General features: G+C 39.5%; 1 protein-coding gene across 8 annotated transcripts in view; it reads right to left on the reverse strand.

Annotated features, from left to right (window-relative positions):
- FRMD4A (FERM domain containing 4A) overlaps positions 1–19,568 on the reverse strand; it is a 584,036-nt gene that overhangs the window by 195,983 nt on the left and 368,485 nt on the right. For all 8 annotated transcript variants that reach the window (XM_077264626.1, XM_077264628.1, XM_077264625.1 and 5 more), the window contains one exon: positions 11,025–11,119. In XM_077264626.1, coding sequence (XP_077120741.1) covers positions 11,025–11,119 — 95 coding nt within the window. The remainder of the gene's footprint in view (positions 1–11,024; positions 11,120–19,568) is intronic.

Consider the following 19,568-nt stretch of genomic DNA (forward strand, 5'->3'; position numbering starts at 1 on the left):
GCATAATTGAATAATAAAATATCATGTTACTTCCATTTTTTTTACTTCACAGACCTACGCCAAAACAAAATACTGAAACATAACCATCCTACATGGCTAAATTAATTAATGTTGAATTCCAGATGCTCAGATTTCCTTATATTAGCTTAAATTGGAGAGAAAACAAGATTTAAATGACTAGAAATGTAATTGTTCAACATGTATTATAGGCTTTGTGTAGTGAGTTTATGAATTTAGCTTTGATCTAAATCTCTGAGGGCCTGGATTCAGGAGTCTGACCTCATGTCTTCATATCTGCGACTAGTGTCTATTACAGTAGTTAATTTCACATTTAAGGGACTCAGAATTTATGACCATTGTCACTATTGTCAATGACACATGTATGGCATCCATTGATATAAAGTGGGATGACAAATGAACAGGCAGTGAAATCATGGCTCTGGGGTAACTAGCCGTAATTTTACAGTGATCATCATTTTTGCCATTTTTATTTTCACTCTTTCCACTTACTGCTCTATTATGTTATATCATCATTAAAATTGGCATGGCAAATGGTCACATTCATATTACAAGGTGAAATTCTGGATTACTATATATAAGAAAAGAACATGGTGCTTGTAGTGTACAAAATTTATGTTGCTTCATTTACTGGAAAGTAATGCGGTAGTTATATTTATTTAAAAACATTGTACAGGACATTTATGTTGATTGCCTATCCTTAGTATAGATTAGTAATACCTCATCAGCTGTTCCCGGTGACGGCAGCGGATGGATGTGCTGAGTTGTGCAGCTGCATCGCCCAGCTTTGTCAACTGCATAGTGACCGCAGCCGAGTACTGCCCATCTTCCCCCTATTCAAATCAATTGGGATCGAATGTGCAGCGCCTGACTGGCTGCGGTCACTATACCATTTACAGAGTTGTATATAAATGAATAAAGATTCGGCCGCACTCACCAGTCTCAATTTCCAGGTAACTTTATTGTGCAAAAATACTTCACGGCACGAGGGTGTTTACATGACAAGAAGAGGTGCAGGCAGAACGACGGCCGTTTCGCGCCCGTATGGGAACTTGTTGAAGCGCCATACGGGTGCGAAACGGCCGTCGTTCTGCCTGCACCTCTTCTTGTCATGTAAACACCCCCGTGCCGTGAAGTATTTTTGCACAATAAAGTTACCAGGAAATTGAGACTGGTGAGTGCGGCCGAATCTTTATTCGTTTATATGCAGTTATTGGTGGATTTCCATTCACGGCCAAAGCACCCGACGTCAGCGGACCAGCTGGAGCGCAGCAAGCCAGGAGGCTCAAAGATTACCGGACCAGTAGTGCAGGTAGCTTTTTTCTTTATTTATTTCAATTTACAGAGTTGTGTTGTGCAGCTCCACAAGGGAATACATCTAGCTGCCGGCAGCACTGGGAACAGTCGATCAGCGGGGTTACAGATTGTCGCTAGCGATGAGCGAACGTGCTCGGATAACATCTTATGTGCGCATGCTCAGGCGTTATCCGAGCATCTGGATGTGCTAGTACATTATGGTCGAGTCCCTGCGTCTGCAGCCTCAACACATGTGAGGATTGCATGACAAACAGGCAATCCCCACATGTGTTCAGGAACATAATATACGAGCACGCCAATGTTATCGAAGCACGTTTGCTCATCACTAGTTGTCACATCTTCACCTATCAGATATTGATGAACTATCCTAAGCATAGGCCATTAATGTAAAAGTCCCAGACAACCCCTTTAATAACATCACATCAGCTTCAGGCCCAGGGTGACAAATAGTCCAATTTCACTATTTTAAGCATGCACACATATTAGGAAATATCATATAAAAATTAACCACCCAACATTTGTAGTTGTATTCATGTGGACTATGGTCAGATAATAACACCTATATTCAAAACAATCAATAACAAATGTCAAATAAAATTGGGGTGTCCCAATAGGAAAAAAAACATTTATGGTCAAATATAAAGGCTATACTATCTATCACACATTCATAGTAAGTATAATGCTTATAGAAAATCCTACATATATAAAAGTATGTCACAAACTTAAATAAGCAACCACAATCAAACCCATGAATTTTGGCAGGACTAGATGACCCTATAATTTGTATGATAGTGTCTTGACACTCCCCCAATGGCAGATTTTGCGGGTAGATAAAGGTTGAGTAGTTAGATTTCCTTTTATTCTGTAGGAAATTAACCAGCAGTAAAGGAGTGTAGTGGTGGGTTCCTACTGAGACCGTATGCACACTTAGCCGAGCTGAGCATGTAAGTGTATGAGGGGGGTTAGGAGCCATGGCCATTGCTGAACGAGTGCTTGGCCAACTGCTATGTCACGAGTTTTTCTGGCCTTTGTGTTTCTGATCCGCTATTGCAGCCAATGTTTTGGGAAAAGGCTCGTTCTCCAACTCTTGTGTTATGGCAAGACACCGGATTTTGAAAAGGAAGAGGGAGGTGGTGGCTGATCTTCTGGGACATATATAAAACAATTCTTTACATAGTTTGTATTGCCGAATAAGACAAAATTGGATAAAAAGGGAGGAGAATAATGATATTTCTTAAATTTCCATTAAAAAAAAATATTTTTCCATTTCTTGGTTACTTGCTGGTGTCATGCCTTATAAAGAAGGGTATAACACACCTTATTTTTCCATTTTTGGAATAACAATATACAGCAGGAGATTGCTAGAAGAATATTTTCATTTTACTCTTAATATAAGCATTGTTTATAAAAATGTGGAAGATGGATTATTCATGAGAACTTTAAATTACCAAAAGCTATAGTTGAAGAATATATCTTAGAAAGGTTTCTGGAAGTATACAAAAATATGCTACCAATGCTGCTCCGTGTGAATGCAATTTAAGGGAAATCATCATATCCATTTTCAGCTAGAAATAACCTACATTTCCCACAGATGTTTGTATACATGGCCCTATTAAATCTCCTTATTTGTAGAGAGGACGCTGTCAAATGCAATTTGTACTTCAGGGAAGTGTTCAATGTTATATGCCACTGTAGAGGGCATGTACCACATCACATAATAGATTTCTTGCCCACTAACCCATGCTTGAAATGAACTTATTGATTAGAATAGCTTTACCCTTCTAGCATAAGGATTAGAGGAACAGATATACTACCACAAAGGAGAAAGACATGAATGATATAGAATTGTGTTTAGATAGTTATTTAAGAAGTCATGTTTTATTGTGGAGCAATTTATTGGGGCTGACTTAATAAAAACAAATATCTGGAGAGTGATCTGTATTCACTGCAATAATTCTACATAAATGCAAATAGAAATGGAACTATTTATCCCCTGTATGTCAATGCTTAACAATGGCAACCCCAGTCTTTGTGGATCGGTCTCTGTCAGCTTTGTGAATGTAAAAACTGCAATATTTTTTCATGCCTCTTTACTAGTCAGCAATATTGTCCAAGTCCTGTTTTAATAAGAGAACAGACATGTTGAAGGCCCATTTATAACAAATTCTCAGTTGCACCAAGGTTGGACGTGTTGATACTTTTAGAGAGGTGGTCAGAGACTAATTGAAACGTTCCTACTGTTCCCTCAATAAGCTACCTAATTGCTTATTTTTCTCTTTTTACCTACTTCCTCTTTGACGATTCATTTGAGAATCCGCAGTGCATACTGGAATACTCAAATGAGACAACACCAGGGGGCAGATCTTGAAACAAAGAGTCATCATCAGTGACGTCCATTTCAGGGGCCGGGCTAGTTCCTACTCTACTGAGCATGCATCGGTTGTCCTGAAGTTATTTGACTTCTCTTTAATGGTTAGTCTTACTTTTCTCCGATCCCCTTCCCTAGTTGTGTTACATAATCAAGTGACCACAAAATTCTGGATACTTTAAAGATAGTCACATTACCAATATTAAATAATGGTGGTGACTGGGGCAGTGAAAGGAGAGGAGAGGTTATGTGCAAAGGAAAAAAATATGTGTAGATCAGCTTCCTTGAATAAGGTCTCGCTACAGTCCGAAATGCGTAAGATTTCTGTGTGTTTTTCTTCATTTAATTTACATTTTTTCACTATACCTTTTTAACCCCTTCCCGACCCATGACGCCACATAGGCGTCATGAAAACCTGTGCCAATCCGACCCATGACGCCTATGTGGCGTCATGGAATGATCACGTCCCTGCAGATCGGGTGAAAGGGTTAACTCCAATTTCACCCGATCTGCAGGGACAGGGGGAGTGGTACTTCAGCCCAGGGGGGGTGGCTTCATCCCCCCGTGGCTACGATGGCTCTGATTGGCTGTTGAAAGTGAAACTGCCAATCAGAGCGATTTGTAATATTTCACCTGAAAAACTGGTGAAATATTACAATCCAGCCATGGCCGATGCTGCAATAGCATCGGCCATGGCTGGAAACACTTATGTGACCCCCCCCCACCCCACCGATCGCCCCCCCAAGCCACCGATCTGTGCTCCACTCCCCTCGGTCTTGTGCTCCTCTCCCCCGTCCTCCTGTCCACTCCCCCCGTGCTCCTATGCCACCGCCCGTGCTCCGACGCCCCCCCGTGCCCCGATCTCCACCCCCTTATACTTACCGAGGCTCCCGGTGTCCATGCGTCTTCTCCATGGGCGCCGCCATCTTTCAAAATGGCGGGCGCATGAGCAGTGCGCCCGCCAAATCTGCCGGCCGGCAGATTCGTTACAAGTACATTTTGATCGCTGTGATAGGTTCTATCACAGCAATCTAAATAAAAAAATAATAAATTAACCCCCCCCTTTATCACCCCCATAGGTAGGGACAATAATAAAATAAAGAAAATATTTTTTTTTCTTTTTCCACTAGGGTTAGGGTTAGAACTAGGGTTAGAACTAGGGGTAGAGTTAGGGTTAGGGGTAGGGTTAGGGTTAGGGTTATGGAATGTGCACACAGTGCGGATTTGGCTGTGGATCCACAGCGGATTGGCCGCGGATCTGCAGCGGATTGGCCGCGGATCCGCAGCGGATTGGCCGCTGCGAATTCGTAGCAGTTTTCCATCAGGTTTACAGTACCATGTACACCTATGGAAAACCAAATCCTCTGTGCCCATGGTGCGGAAAATTCCGTGCAGAAACGCTGCATTGTATTTTCCGCAGCATGTCAATTCTTTGTGCGGATTCCGCAGCGTTTTACACCTGTTCCTCAATAGGAATCCGCAGGTAAAATCTGCACAAAAAAACACGGGGAATCCGCTGTAAATCCACAGGTAAAACGCAGTGCCTTTTACCTGCAGATTTTTCAAAAATTGTGCGGAAAAATCTCACACGAATCCGCAACGTGGGCACATAGCCTTAGGGTTAGGGTTGGAATTAGAGTTAGGGTTGGAATTAGTGCTAGGGTTGGAAATAGGGTTAAGATTAGGCTTGTGGTTAGAGATACGGATAGGTTTAGGGGTGTGTTGGGGTTACATTTGTGGTTAGGGTTGGGATTAGGGTTAGGGTTGGGATTAGGGTTACGGGTGTGTTGGGGTTAGGGTTGTGGTTAGGGGTGTGTTGGGGTTAGGGTTGTGATTAGGGTTATGGCTACAGTTGGGATTAGGATTAGGGGTGTGTTGGGTTAGTGTTGAAGTTAGAATTGAGGGGTTTCCACTGTTTAGGCACATCAGGGGTCTCCAAACGCAACATGGCGCCACCATTGATTCCAGCCAATCTTGCGTTCAAAAAGTCAAATGGTGCTCCCTCCCTTCCAAGCCCCGACGTGCGCCCAAACAGTGGTTTACCCCCACATATGGGGTACCAGCGTACTCAGGAAAAACAGGGCAACAACTGTTGGGGTCCAATTTCTCCTGTTACCCTTGCAAAAATAAAAAATTACTTGCTAAAACATAATTTTTGAGGAAAGAACAATTATTTTTTATTTTCACGGCTCTGCGTTATAAACTTCTGTGAAGCACTTGGGGGTTGAAAGTGCTCAACACACATCTAGATAAGTTCCTTGGGGGGTCTAGTTTCCAAAATGGGGTCACTTGTGGGGTGTTTCTACTGTTTAGGCACATCAGGGACTCTGCAAATGCAATGTGACGCCCGCAGACCATTCCATCAAAGTCTGCATTTCAAATGTCACTACTTCCCTTCCGAGCCCTGACGTGTGCCCAAACAGTGGTTTACCCCCACATATGGGGTATCAGCGTACTCACAACAAACTGGGTAACAAATATTGGGGTCCAATTTCTCCTGTTACCCTTGTGAAAATAAAAAATTGCTTGCTAAAACATCTTTTTTGAGGAAAGAAAAATTATTTTTTATTTTAATGGCTCTGCGTTATAAACTTCTGTGAAGCACCTGGGGGTTATAAATGCTCACTATGCATCTAGATAAGTTCCTTGGGGGGTCTAGTTTCCAAAATGGGGTCACTTGTGGGGGGTTCTACTGTTTAGGCACATCAGGGGCTCTGCAAATGCAATGTGACGCCCGCAGACCATTCCATCAAAGTCTGCATTTCAAATGTCACTACTTCCCTTCCGAGCCCTGACGTGTGCCCAAACAGTGGTTTACCCCCACATATGTGGTATCAGCGTATTCACAACAAACTGGGCAACAAATATTGGGGTCCAATTTCTCCTGTTACCCTTGTGAAAATAAAAAATTGCTTGCTAAAACATCTTTTTTGAGGAAAGAAAAATTATTTTTTATTTTCACGGCTCTGCGTTATAAACTTCTGTGAAGCACCTGGGGGTTATAAATGCTCACTATGCATCTAGATAAGTTCCTTGGGGGGTCTAGTTTCCAAAATGGGGTCACTTGTAGGGGAGCTCCAATGTTTAGGCACACAGGGGCTCTCCAAACGCAATATGGTGTCCGCTAACGATTGGAGCTAATTTTCCATTCAAAAAGTCAAATGGCACGCCTCCCCTTCCGAGCCTTGCCGTGCACCCAAACAGTGGTTTACCCCCACATATGAGGTATCGGCGTACTCAGGAGAAATTGCCCAACAAATTTTAGGATCCATTTTATCCTGTTGCCCATGTGAAAATGAAAAAATTGAGGCTAAAAGAAATTTTGTGTGAAAAAAAATTACTTTTTCATTTTTACGGATCAATTTGTGAAGCACCTGAGGGTTTAAAGTGCTCACTATGCTTCTAGATAAGTTCCTTGAGGGGTCTAGTTTCCAAAATGGGGTCACTTGTGGGGGAGCTCCAATGTTTAGGCACACAGGGGCTCTCCAAACCTGACATGGTGTCCGCTAGCGATGGAGATAATTTTTCATTCAAAAAGTCAAATGGCACTCCTTCCCTTCCGAGCCTTACCATGTGCCCAAACAGTGGTTTACCCCCACATATGAGGTATCGGTGTACTCAGGAGAAATTGTCCAACACATTTCAGGATCCATTTTATCCTGTTGCCATGTGAAAATGAAAAAATTGAGGCTAAAATAATTTTTTTGTGAAAAAAAAGTACTGTTTCATTAGTATGGATCAATTTGTGAAGCACCTGGGGGTTTAAAGTGCTCACTATGCATCTAGATAAGTTCCTTGGGGGGTCTAGTTTCCAAAATGGGGTCACTTGTGGGGGAGCTCCAATGTTTAGGCACACGGGGGCTCTCCAAACGCGACATGGTGTCCGCTAAAGATTGGAGCCAATTTTTCATTCAAAAAGTCAAATGGCGCTCCTTCCCTTCCGAGCCCTGCTGTGCGCCCAAACAGTGGTTTACCCCCACATATGAGGTATCAGCGTACTCAGGACAAATTGGACAACAACGTTCGTGGTCCTGTTTCTCCTTTTACCCTTGGGAAAATAAAAGAATTGTTGCTAAAAGATCATTTTTGTGACTAAAAAGTTAAATGTTCATTTTTTACTTCCATGTTTCTTCTGCTGCTGTGAAACACCTGAAGGGTTAATAAACTTCTTGAATGTGGTTTTGAGCACTTTGAGGGGTGCAGTTTTTAGAATGGTGTCACTTTTGGGTATTTTCAGCTGTATAGAACCCTCAAACTGATTTCAAATGTGAGGTGGTCCTTAAAAAAATGGTTTTGTAAATTTTGTTGTAAAAATGAGAAATCACTGGTCAAATTTTAACCCTTATAACTTCCTAGCAAAAAAAAAATTTGTTTCCAACATTGTGCTGATGTAAAGTAGACATGTGGGAAATGTTATTTATTAACTATTTTGTGTCACATAACTCTCTGGTTTAACAGAATAAAAATTCAAAATGTGAAAATTGCAACATTTTCAAAATTTTCACCAAATTTCCATTTTTTTCACAAATAAACTCAGAAATTATTGACCTAAATTTACCACTATCATGAAGCCCAATATATCACGAAAAAACAATCTCAGAATTGCTAGGATCCGTTGAAGCGTTCCTGAGTTGTTACCTCATAAAGGGACACTGGTCAGAATTGCAAAAAACGGCAAGGTCATTAAGGCCAAAATAGGCTGGGTCATGAAGGGGTTAATAAAGTAAACTTTGCAAATAAAAATGGAATCTTTTAATGACTAACAACTTTTCTACGGTGCTGGAACGTCCCTCTTCTCCCAATCCTTTCTACTTCATACGAGGAAAGGACACTGATGTCCGGGAGCTGGGTCTCATGCAAAGAGGTGAGAAAAACAAGATTTATTGTAGGAAACATCAGCCAATCTCTATTACTGAAGGTGGCAGGGAAGTTAGGGACCCCAAAAGACAACGGGAATTGTAGTTTAGAAAAGACAGGAAATAGGTTTCAAATATGAAATAACCATAAAAAAACAACAAAGAACATTACATTACTACTAAAGAGGACACAGACAACCCTTTTAAGGTATTTAAATATTTAAATCACTGGACAAGCCTTTAATTTGCGGGCTAATGATAACTGACTGGTTCCCTGGTCACTTAGTAAGTATGGAAGTCTATGAATGTGCATTCCTCTATTATCCATTTCATCACCCTCATCAGCAGTCATTCAAGTATATGAATGTGCTTTCTCTATCTTTCCCTTTTTCACAAAGTCTATAGGGAATTAGTAAAGGGAAAATGTTAGCTTGTAATTAATCTTTATTCTAGGTATATATTATGATACTGATAAGAGTTATCCCTCTTGCCTTCCTTTCATTAGTACAGTTAAGGGTAACTTGACATATCCCTCATGCACTCCAAATCACCAGCATTTGTACCTTCCTGTATAAATTCCCTGCCTAACAAGCTCTTTATTACATTTGATACATTAACAAATCTTTAGAAAAAGTATTTCTAAAGTTAATTTTTCATATGCAAATTAAACTATTGACTACTGGATGAGGAATTTATTTCCCCAGACTAGTAGTCGCTCTCAGTATGTTATCACACCCATGATAACATGATTTCCAAGAGTGCTGAAAAACTAGAGCTTGAGCGCAACTTCTTTTCATTCATGTCATTGCACCTCTGAAGCCGGGTGTACAGGTTCCAGCTTCAGAGGCACAGTACCAATGTCCAGAATCAAAGAAGAAGCTTGATCTTCGGCTCCTCCGTTGACCTCAAGCTTCTTCTCTGCTTCCACATACACCTCTGAAGCGTACACCTGGCTTCAGAGACGCAATGACATGTATGAAAAGAAGTCCGACACATACACAAGTATTGCAGCAAGCAGCATTTTGATGACCCTTTTGGGAAATTCATGTTATCATGCCTACAGGGGCATGATAACATGCTGAGTGCAATGACTAGTCTGAGGAAACAAATGTCTGGTCGACTGGTCAAAAACCCTTTGACCAGTCGACCAGACATTTGCATTTGAAAAACAAGCTTTACATTTTTTTTTTTCTAAAAATCTGTTATTGCGTCAAACGTAATAAAAGGCTTGTTAGGCAGGGAATTTATTTTGGAAGACACAAATGCTAGTGATTTGGGGAGCATGGGGGACTTATCAGGTTCCCTTTGAAGCGTTTCTGCACTATATGGCTCTGGAGCTAGAAATGCAAATTTCCCCACTGTTTTCAAAGAGAGAGGAATTCAGGCAGAACAGCTTTAACATCTAACTATGAAAATAAAGACAACACACAATATTTATATTAAAAAAATCCAAAATGCAGCCCGAGGCACTTTTCTATAATACAATGTAAGGAACAAGATAAGATAACGTCAATGGTGTATCTGCATTTCATTAAATTGAATAAAACCATGTCAAAACACTTCTGAAGCATTATGCAGGAAATTAGGGACAGAGATCTGTAAATAATTTGCTAGTGTTGATACATAATTGATAAAATGTTGTTGATTGGTACTCCTCTTACAATGCACAGATAAATGTAGCAACAGCAGGAATTTGGAGGTTGAGAAAATTCCAACAGCCCTAGAACATTAAATCCTATGCAGGTGATACAGAGACTTGACCGGGTATGAATTCTGGAAGTGAAAATCCCTTACTCTGTGTGACTTCACTTTGTCACAGCTCCAAAATGGATTGCTTAGTCAGACCTCTGCTTAATACATAATGCATGATTTCACAACTTTCCAAATGCAAACCTTATTATTAAAGACCTGAAATAAAAAGTAGCTGTTCCTCATTAAAAAAAATGAAAGCCTCAAGACATTACTAAGAAGGCAAATATGGTACAAGTGGTTCTTACAGGCCATGTAGGAGCCTTTTATGGCTAGGAAGCACAGGCTGTTATATTAGTGGAATACTTTGGTTTTGTCTTTATTACACATTGTGGGATCTCAATGAATACAGAAAGGTGTTTTTGGATAGATAGAAAGGAGCTTATTGAGCTCATATGGAGCATATGGGCATTACATTTCACAGATGTGCATGCACATAATTTTACCTATAGCTTTTACAACATGCTGAAGAGTAAGACACATAATGAAGACAACATGGTGCTACACCGACCAGCCACCTAATAGCTATCCCTACCAAAATATCATATTGGACATGTCACTGCTTTCCAATATGGTTGACTTTCTGGGTCTTTTGGGGATTATTGATGATTGTGGTGTAACTTGCAGACTCGTTACTTGTTTGTAAGTAGCAATCTGATAACAAAATTGCATAGAAAGGTAATTAAATTTAAATTCAACATTTTCAATCAACTTACGTTTCATCTGTGAAAGCAATCCCAAAATATTCTTTTTCTTTCAGGTTAAAGTGGGATGCCACTAAATCAAGCAGTTCCTTGGCCAGCAGCTTTGGCTACAAAAGAAGAAAAATATTTAGAAAGAGCTGAAAACTGTAATATAGTATACACATAACCATAGAAAAGGCCTTAATTTACTTGATAACCAAAACCTCCTAAAATATTTAAGTTTAAAGACAAAAAAACAGTTACAATACATCATCATTTAGAAATATAAAAATGTCTTTCTTCCCACATGTTATGCTAGGAAGTATTGCAAATTTCAGGGTAAAAAGGACGGGAGAAAGAACCGGTAAAAAAATGAACAAAATTAAATCCAGAGATATGTGGACAGATTGATTGATAGATTGATACATTGATGATAGGCAGATAGGGCTGATTCTTCACAGTGTTCACAGCAGTAGTCTGGTGTAAAAAACTTTGAAAAATCACAATTTTGGTGCAACTGTCAACTACGTTAAAATTATGCGTGTTTTGGTGTTTTCATGCCATTTTGCGCCCAGACAAAATGAGCAGAGCAGGTGCAAAACGGGGTAATGGTAATCGCTTCTCGTCAAAATCATGATGGCCAGTAGTGTTTGCTAAACCCCAAATATTATTATATTTTTTTGGTTTAGCTAGGTAGTGCAATGTATGAATCTGATATTTTTAGTAGACTTTAATGTAAAATAGTAACATCACATGCACTTTGAAATTTGCCTCGGCTTACGTTTGTCTATTTTTGTCCAAAGAAAAAAAATAGGTCTATGGAATCAACATCTTTACATGAGAAACCTGTTTATACCTCAGTTTAAAATAATTTATGGCTCTTATTTATAGGAAATACAATGTCTCATTACTGAACTGCTATGTAGTTGCACAGAAAAATATACAGTAAATATACAGTAAGCAATGTTGAAAAGAAAAACGAAAAATGCATCACGTCAAAATCCACATTCTAATAAATGTGTCAAATTCTCAAATTTGTTTTTTTTGCTAATGTTTTATTATGCTGAAAACAACTGCATGTTAAGGAAAATGTAATTGCAATTCCCTGAATAATTAAAGTGGCAGGGAATGTCTGAAAAGTCATGGTGAATGGTCAGAAGTGTTGATCAGTGGGGTGCTGAAACAAAGGAGTAGGGCACTTAGCTTCAGTAAGTACTTGTGATCCTTCAGCTCTTCTCTCTCTCTAAAGATATGAGCTAATTGGTGAACACCTCTATAATTCCATACACCACTAAGGGTATGTGCACACGTCCGGATTTCTTGCAGAAATTTCCTGAAGAAAACCGGAAATTTTCTGCAAGAAATCCGCATTTTTTTTTGTGTGTTTTTTTTCACTTTTTTTTGCGTTTTTTTTAGCATTCTGCAAGCGTAATTAGCTTGCAGAATGCTAAAGTTTTCCAAGCGATCTGTAGCATCGCTTGGAAAACTGACTGACAGGTTGGTCACACTTGTCAAACATAGCGTTTGACAAGTGTGACCATCTTTTTACTATAGATGCTGCCTATGCAGCATCTATAGTAAAAGATAGAATGTTTAAAAATAATAAAAAAAATAAAAAAAATGGTTATACTCACCTGCAGGAGTCCCGTTCCTATAAATGCCGGTGTGGTTCAGGACCTTCCATGATGTCGCGGTCACGTGAGCGGTCACATGACCGGTCTCGACCAATCACAAGACAGTGACGTCATCGCAGGTCCTTCACCGCACACCAGCTATAGAAACCGAAGCGGCAGCATGCAGCTGAGAGGCGGGAAGACATCGAAGGTGAGTATATGACTATTTTTTATTTTAATTCTTTTTTTTTTTTTACCAATTATATGGTGCCCAGTCGTGGAGGAGAGTCTCCTCTCCTCCACCCTGGGTACCAACCGCACATAATCTGCTTACTTCCCGCATGGTGTGCACAGCCCCGTGCGGGAAGTAAGCAGATCAATGCACTCCTAGGTGTGCGGAATCCCCTGCAATTCCGCATTTTAATGAACATGTTGCTTTTTTTTCCGCGATGCGATTTTTTCGTGGAAAAAAGGCTACATTTGCACAAAAAATGCGGAATACACTGAAAATAATGGGAGGCATATGTTAGCGTTTTTTTCGCGTTTTTATCACGTTTTTATAGCGAAAAAACGCGAAAAAAACGCGAAAAATACTGAACGTGTGCACATGGCCTAATTGTACGTCTCCAAGAACCATCAGATAAAAGAAGAACACAACCTAGAGGACACAGTGCTCAACGAGTACTTTTGCCTTTCAGCTATCGGTAGAAGTCTTATCATTTGAAAACTCACAGTCACAGATCAAAACTTTTCTGAAATTGGAGATACACTTGAACAAAAATAAGATCTCTCCACAGGTGTTCAAAGGAATTTAGATTAGAACCCATTGCTGGCCATTTCAGAACTCTCCAGTGCTTGGTTTCCATCCATTTCTGGGTGCTTCTTAAAGTAGTTTGAGTTCATTGTCCTGCTGAAGACCCATGACCTAGGTGCAAACCCAACTTTCTGACACTGGGCACCATATTGCGACTCCAAATCCTTTGGATTTCATGATACATTGCACACAGTCAAGGCACCCAGTGCCAGAGGCAGCAAAACAACTCGAAAACATCTTTGAACCTCTACCATATTTGACTGCAGGTACTGTATCCTTTTCTTTGTAGGTTTCATTCTGTTTTCAGTAAACAGTAGAAAGATGTGCTCTAGCAAAAAGCTCTATCTTGGTTTCATCTGTCCACAAGACGCTTTCCCAGATTTTGGCTTACTCACATACATTTTGGCAAACTGCTGTCTAGTTTTTTTTATGTCTCTCTGTCAAGAGTGGGCTCCTCCGGATGTACTGCCATAGCATTTCATATCATTCAAAGTGTAAGGGGGTGTGCAGGTGGCTGGTTTGAGCCCTGCATTCCTGTGCATGCCTACCTAATGAAACTGGGTACTTTTTGTGTTTGCTGTGTGCCCTGTGTAGTTTATGATATTTGACACTGTTTAATATGATAATGGCGGACACTGTTCTGATATCTGTGTGTTAGGGACAGGAATAGGGACAGTCAGTGGCAGTGGTAGGTCAGCATTGGTAAGTGTTATGGCAGTGTAGTTACAGGTTAGTGTTATGGGGGGCGCTGTAGAGTAGGAGATTAGATTGTGTTGAGAACTGGTTTCAGTCAGAGTAGTGACAGTTGAGAAAGGGGGCGGAGCCAGTGTAGTGGCAGGGAGAGGGCCTTCCTGAGGTAATTTTCAGGTAGTGGGAGGCGCTAGAGCAGAGTGAGAGTGAGAGCAATTGTTCTAGAAGGAGTGGTAGTCGTTGTGTGGTGAGTTACAGAGATATAGTAGAAAGAGACAGAAGAGGCACTGAGGGAAGCAGGTCTGGAGATGTTAGATCTTAAAGCACACGAAAAGCGAGGCAGTCTGGAAGGGTTGGTGGCTTGTCTGTGGGTTACCTCCCGTGATGTCCCGGACTTATGGTCTGAACAGGAATTGCAAAGGCAACCTGATTTTTCACCCAGGATGGGGAAAGTGGACGGGGAGCACCTAGTATCAGAAAGCTGGAATTCCCAGGGGACTGCGGGTCTGGAAGCCACGGTGCTGAGAAGATAAGCTGAAGGAAAAGACCAGGGAAAGTGCAGGAGGAGAAGTTCTTATGTCTTTTGAAGATTGTTGGATTAAGTCTGTTATGAAGATGCATGAATTGAGTAAAGTTTTATTGAAAATGAATCGGGACTTTGATAACATTTGTGTGTGTCTGCGACGGATTGGAGCCCTGTATGCTGTGAAGGATTCTGACTCACAGGTGGGTGAACTACTTGACACACACAGCACACCACAAAATGGACATGATATTTCTGTAGCAGAGCGTCAGGGTGTGATGAGGAAGCAGCAGCAATCCCTCGGTACGGCTACCACCCTGGCCCCCATTACAAAAGGAACATCAAGATTTCTGGCGAGGCACTTGTAACCTTGAGATTGTTGATATTATTCAACAATTTTGGTTCTCAATTCCTCAGACAGTTCTTTTCTCCTCTTACTATTCATCATGCATAGTATGGCACAGACACAGACACACAATGCAAAGATCGGGTCACCTTCTCTCCATTTTATCTGGTTTCAGGTGTGATTTTCATGTTGCCCATACCTGTTACCTGCTACAAGAGAGTTTGAGGGAACATCACATGCTTAAAACAAAGTTGCTTAGCCACAATTTTAGAAAGGTGCAAACAATTTTATCTTGCCTATTTTGGGGGGTTTGTGTGAAATAATGTCCAATTTGCCATTTTTTCCTCAGTTTTTTGTTGTGTTGTTCCAATGCACACAACAGGAAATAAACATGTGTATAACAAAATATGTGCAATTGCAATAATTTTCTGGGAGAAATATTTTCTTTCCTCTAACAATTTCAAAGGAGCCAACACCTTTGCCCATGACTGTAATATTATCTTACTATATGTGGGAGTTACCAGTATATTGGTAATTAGAGTACCTACATTTTGCTAATTTAATTATGCCTGCAAGTGTACACAGCCTGGTTTCACAATATATAAGAAATGAATTATAGTGAATTTCACAATTCACTCTTAGGAACTCTTTTTATTTTTACTTTAATGTGGGCCTCTGTACTTTGTAGGCCTCCAAACTTAAAGGAAACTTTATGTCTAATCACCATGGAATTTGTCGCTAGATTTATACTGCCTGAAACACAAGAACCATGAATCAGAGCCTGGCTACACAACTGTAGTCAGGTATGTATTTCTCTAAAATGTGGCAACAATCAAGATGAGGTGCAGAAAGGTCACAAGAATGGCTCAAACAAATGAAAATTTCATGAAATCATAAAAATTTGGATAAGCAGAAACAATGGGATATATTCAAGGTACATGGCTATAAAAACTGTTGCTGATAATGGCAAGTGCGATTACACTTTAGCCAGTCATAGAAGTAGTAAATAAGAAATAATAGGCATTGTGAAGTTTTTCAAACTATTGCATCAAGTCTTCTTGTTTGTCCATTTTTGGTATAATAGATTATTTTGATCACAGTGATTTGATCTTTCCTTGTGAAATGACACATCCATTGTCCATGTAACGTATAAACATCTTCTATGACATAGCTGTAACAGGCACTGGCTGTTACTTGTAGCCACACTGGCATGACTCACATCGTCTTCCAATGAACAATGGGCCTATACTGTGAATTCAGGAAAATCTCACCCATTGCATGACCGAGGATCATACACTACATAAAAGACTTCTGTGTCACAGCTTAGGACAGTGGCTGTGGCTAATTTTGTATGCCCAGGAAATAACTTTTCTATGGTATTACATTAATTTTATGCATTTGAACACCAATTTAACAGCTTTTTAGAATAAGTGTGAGTTTTGATCATGTCTGCTTCACTTCCGCAAATACATAATACTCTGTCGTGAAAATTAGGGATAGTTCCACTTTTGAGAAATAAGGGAAAAACACATGTTTCGCTGGAAGGCATAATCTGTCTTCCATTATTTTGGGGATTAATGAAAAGTGAATGGAAGGCAGAAGATAGAACAAATGTATATGCAAACTGGGAGAAGTATTGTAGGTTATAAGAAGAGTGTTCGCATCTAGGAGCAAAGAATCACAAAAAAGTGGTCTGTGGGGAATATGAAATAATTGCAGACAACTTATAACAAGGCAAGAGTTAGAGAAGCCATGAAGAGAAATCTCAGAATTGCTGAGAAGCTTAATGAGTTGCAGTAACTATGCAACAAATTAACTATTCAATTCAATTAAAGAAACTGAAATGAAGAATATTAACCACAAGGGGGTAAACTAACGTGTCTCATCTGCGCCATCTAAATGTCATTGCATCACCTTGGAAGATGTTGATTACAGTTAAACATTTGAGTTTCCCAGGCCCCGGTGTCTGAGAAACTGACACATTCCTGTTCTCATTGTGCCTGCCGAGTAGGGGGGATAACTGTCTAGGAGCACTAGAGTGTTTTTTTATTACACCAATGAACAATTAGAAAAGAAACTCAAAGCTCAAGTGATAGATTTTCCAAACAGGTTAATCAAGAGTCCCGCAGACTCAATAACGCAGATTTCCATGTATAACACTCATAGAACGATTTTAGGAATTGTTACATGTAATTGTTACTGTGGTGAAAATAAAATCCAAGAGGTTGCATTTTTTTTAAACAAAACTGAAACATACAAATACATATCTACTTAATTAACACTAATCATCAGAACGTAAATGACCCCTTTTGTCATTAATGGCGACATTTATGATCGCCAAATACACAGTGAGTGATATATATATATATATATATATATATATATATATATATATATATATATATATATATATATATCTCAATGCAACCTTCAATAAATAGCATCTTGCATTCCTCATAAATGAAACCCAAGTGGATGTACAGTACTTTTTTTTTACATAGAAAAGGATGTGAAAAAGGTTCTTTCTAACACATCTTGCACATCAGATAGCTAAATTAATGCTAACAGCTATTTTACGATGACCATAGTCTACAAAAGGTATTTCAGATGGTCTTTTTCTGAATAACTTACCATTCATTATACAGTGGCATGTGAAAGTTTGGGCGCCCCTGGTCAAAATTACTGTTTTTGTGAATAGCTAAGCAAGTTGAAGATGAAATGATCTCTAAAAGGCCTGAAGTTAAAGATGACACATTTCTTTTGCATTTTATGCAAAAAAATATATATTTTCAATTTTTACATTTTAAAAATTACAAAAAGGAAGATGAGTGGAGGCAAAAGTTTGGGCACTCTTGGAGATTTGTGTGCTCAAATAACCTTGACCAAGGTTTCAGACCTTAATTAGCCTGTTAGGGTTATGACTTGTTCACTATCATCGGTGGGAAAGGCCAGGTGATGCAAATTTCCCAGCTTTATAAAAACACAGCCTCCTGTAACCTTGTGCCAAAAAACAGCAGCCACGGATTCTTCTCAGCAGCTAGCACTCTGAAAACGAAAATTGTGGAGGCCCACGAAGCAGGAGAATAAATTTCACCTTTATTCCAGTCTTTGAACATTATAATAAGAAAAATCAGTAATGATTTCAGTGTTGTTCTCCTGTAATGCCAGAAAACTGTCATATTCCATGAAAGAAGCACAAAATCATAAGACACTGAGTTTGTCCTTGATATCAAGAGTACATATTTTTGTATGAAAAATATGCTTGATTAACATGATAAAATGAAATGGCTGTCTGTCAGCAAGCTCTTGGATGCAGAATTGTACTTGACTTTTTTCTTGAGAAATCAACAAACTATGAGTAATACCATGTATGAGTGCGGGGATAAAACACAGACAACCTGGGGGAAGGTCTCTGCCACTGACTTTTCTAACCAGACTGCAATGTTCATTTCCATGGACTAATTTGGAATCAGTTTGCTCTTTCACATATGCTGCATTTTACGCTCACATTTGGAAATATTGTAAATGTTCATGTGGTAAGTTGCCACTGGGTATAACCTTCAGCTTGCTCTACTTGTCCTTAGTTAACCTGCAGTTCACTCTTAACATTAGAAATATTATTTTTTGCATGTTTTATATACTAAAACCCATTGAAATTACCATTTCTTTTACAAAACCATCCTTGACTTTTCAATTTACTTGTATCCTATGTATATTTTCCTTCTTTTTTATAGAGGGCCACCCCTTTAGAAAATGAATCTTTATTGCAATTTTTTTTTTAAATCAAGCAATTTTTTATTCATAATCATAAACTGTTGCTGTGATGTCTACTATGTGCCAACTGAATTAAAATACCACCCTACTTCCAACAGGTGGCGCTATAGAGTTTAAGTCCTCTTTTTCTCTGAAGAGGCAATTTGCATATGAAATTACCCTCCTTAAAGAAAGACATACTGTAAAGCCATTGAATAATAGGGAGTATTTATAAATAGCCAATAAAAGAAAGAATCCAACGCAAACATTTTCCTAAACACAACCGCACAAAGAACATACAGATGATTGGAACACAATTAGTACCTTCTATTAATCTACATATGTGTTAAGTGAGCTGTAACTGGACACATACAAGGCACGTGATCATATACATGGCGAAGTCCTCAAGCTGAAAAACTTGTACATCTAACATCCACAGCGCAAATAGAAAAAGTGAGTGAACCTTTGTAATAATGATTTCTCTAAGAGTTAATTGGCAAAAGGTGATTGAATTAAAGGAGGTGAGATTGGAAGTTTCACAGATGCATGGTTCATTAAAGGGGGTTCCCTCTACATGTATATTGATAACTTATCCAGGGGATGGGTCATCAATATCAAATCAGAGTTCATCCCCTGGCAGCAGTTACCAGCTATATGAATAGGAGAGGAGCTGATCGGCAGTACCCAACAGCGACCATTAAGCAGTGTGAAGGCATAATTTGTGAGATACCCAGCGCTCCGTCCCAGTGGGTGCATGGGTAGGGTACCATCTGGTAATAATAAAATAGAAAGAAACTAGCATTCATATTTGTCATGAAAGTGGAACTTAGCTTATTTT

Source organism: Ranitomeya variabilis, chromosome 5 (genome assembly GCF_051348905.1).
Source record: "Ranitomeya variabilis isolate aRanVar5 chromosome 5, aRanVar5.hap1, whole genome shotgun sequence".
In the NCBI taxonomy this organism is placed as follows: domain Eukaryota; kingdom Metazoa; phylum Chordata; class Amphibia; order Anura; family Dendrobatidae; genus Ranitomeya; species Ranitomeya variabilis.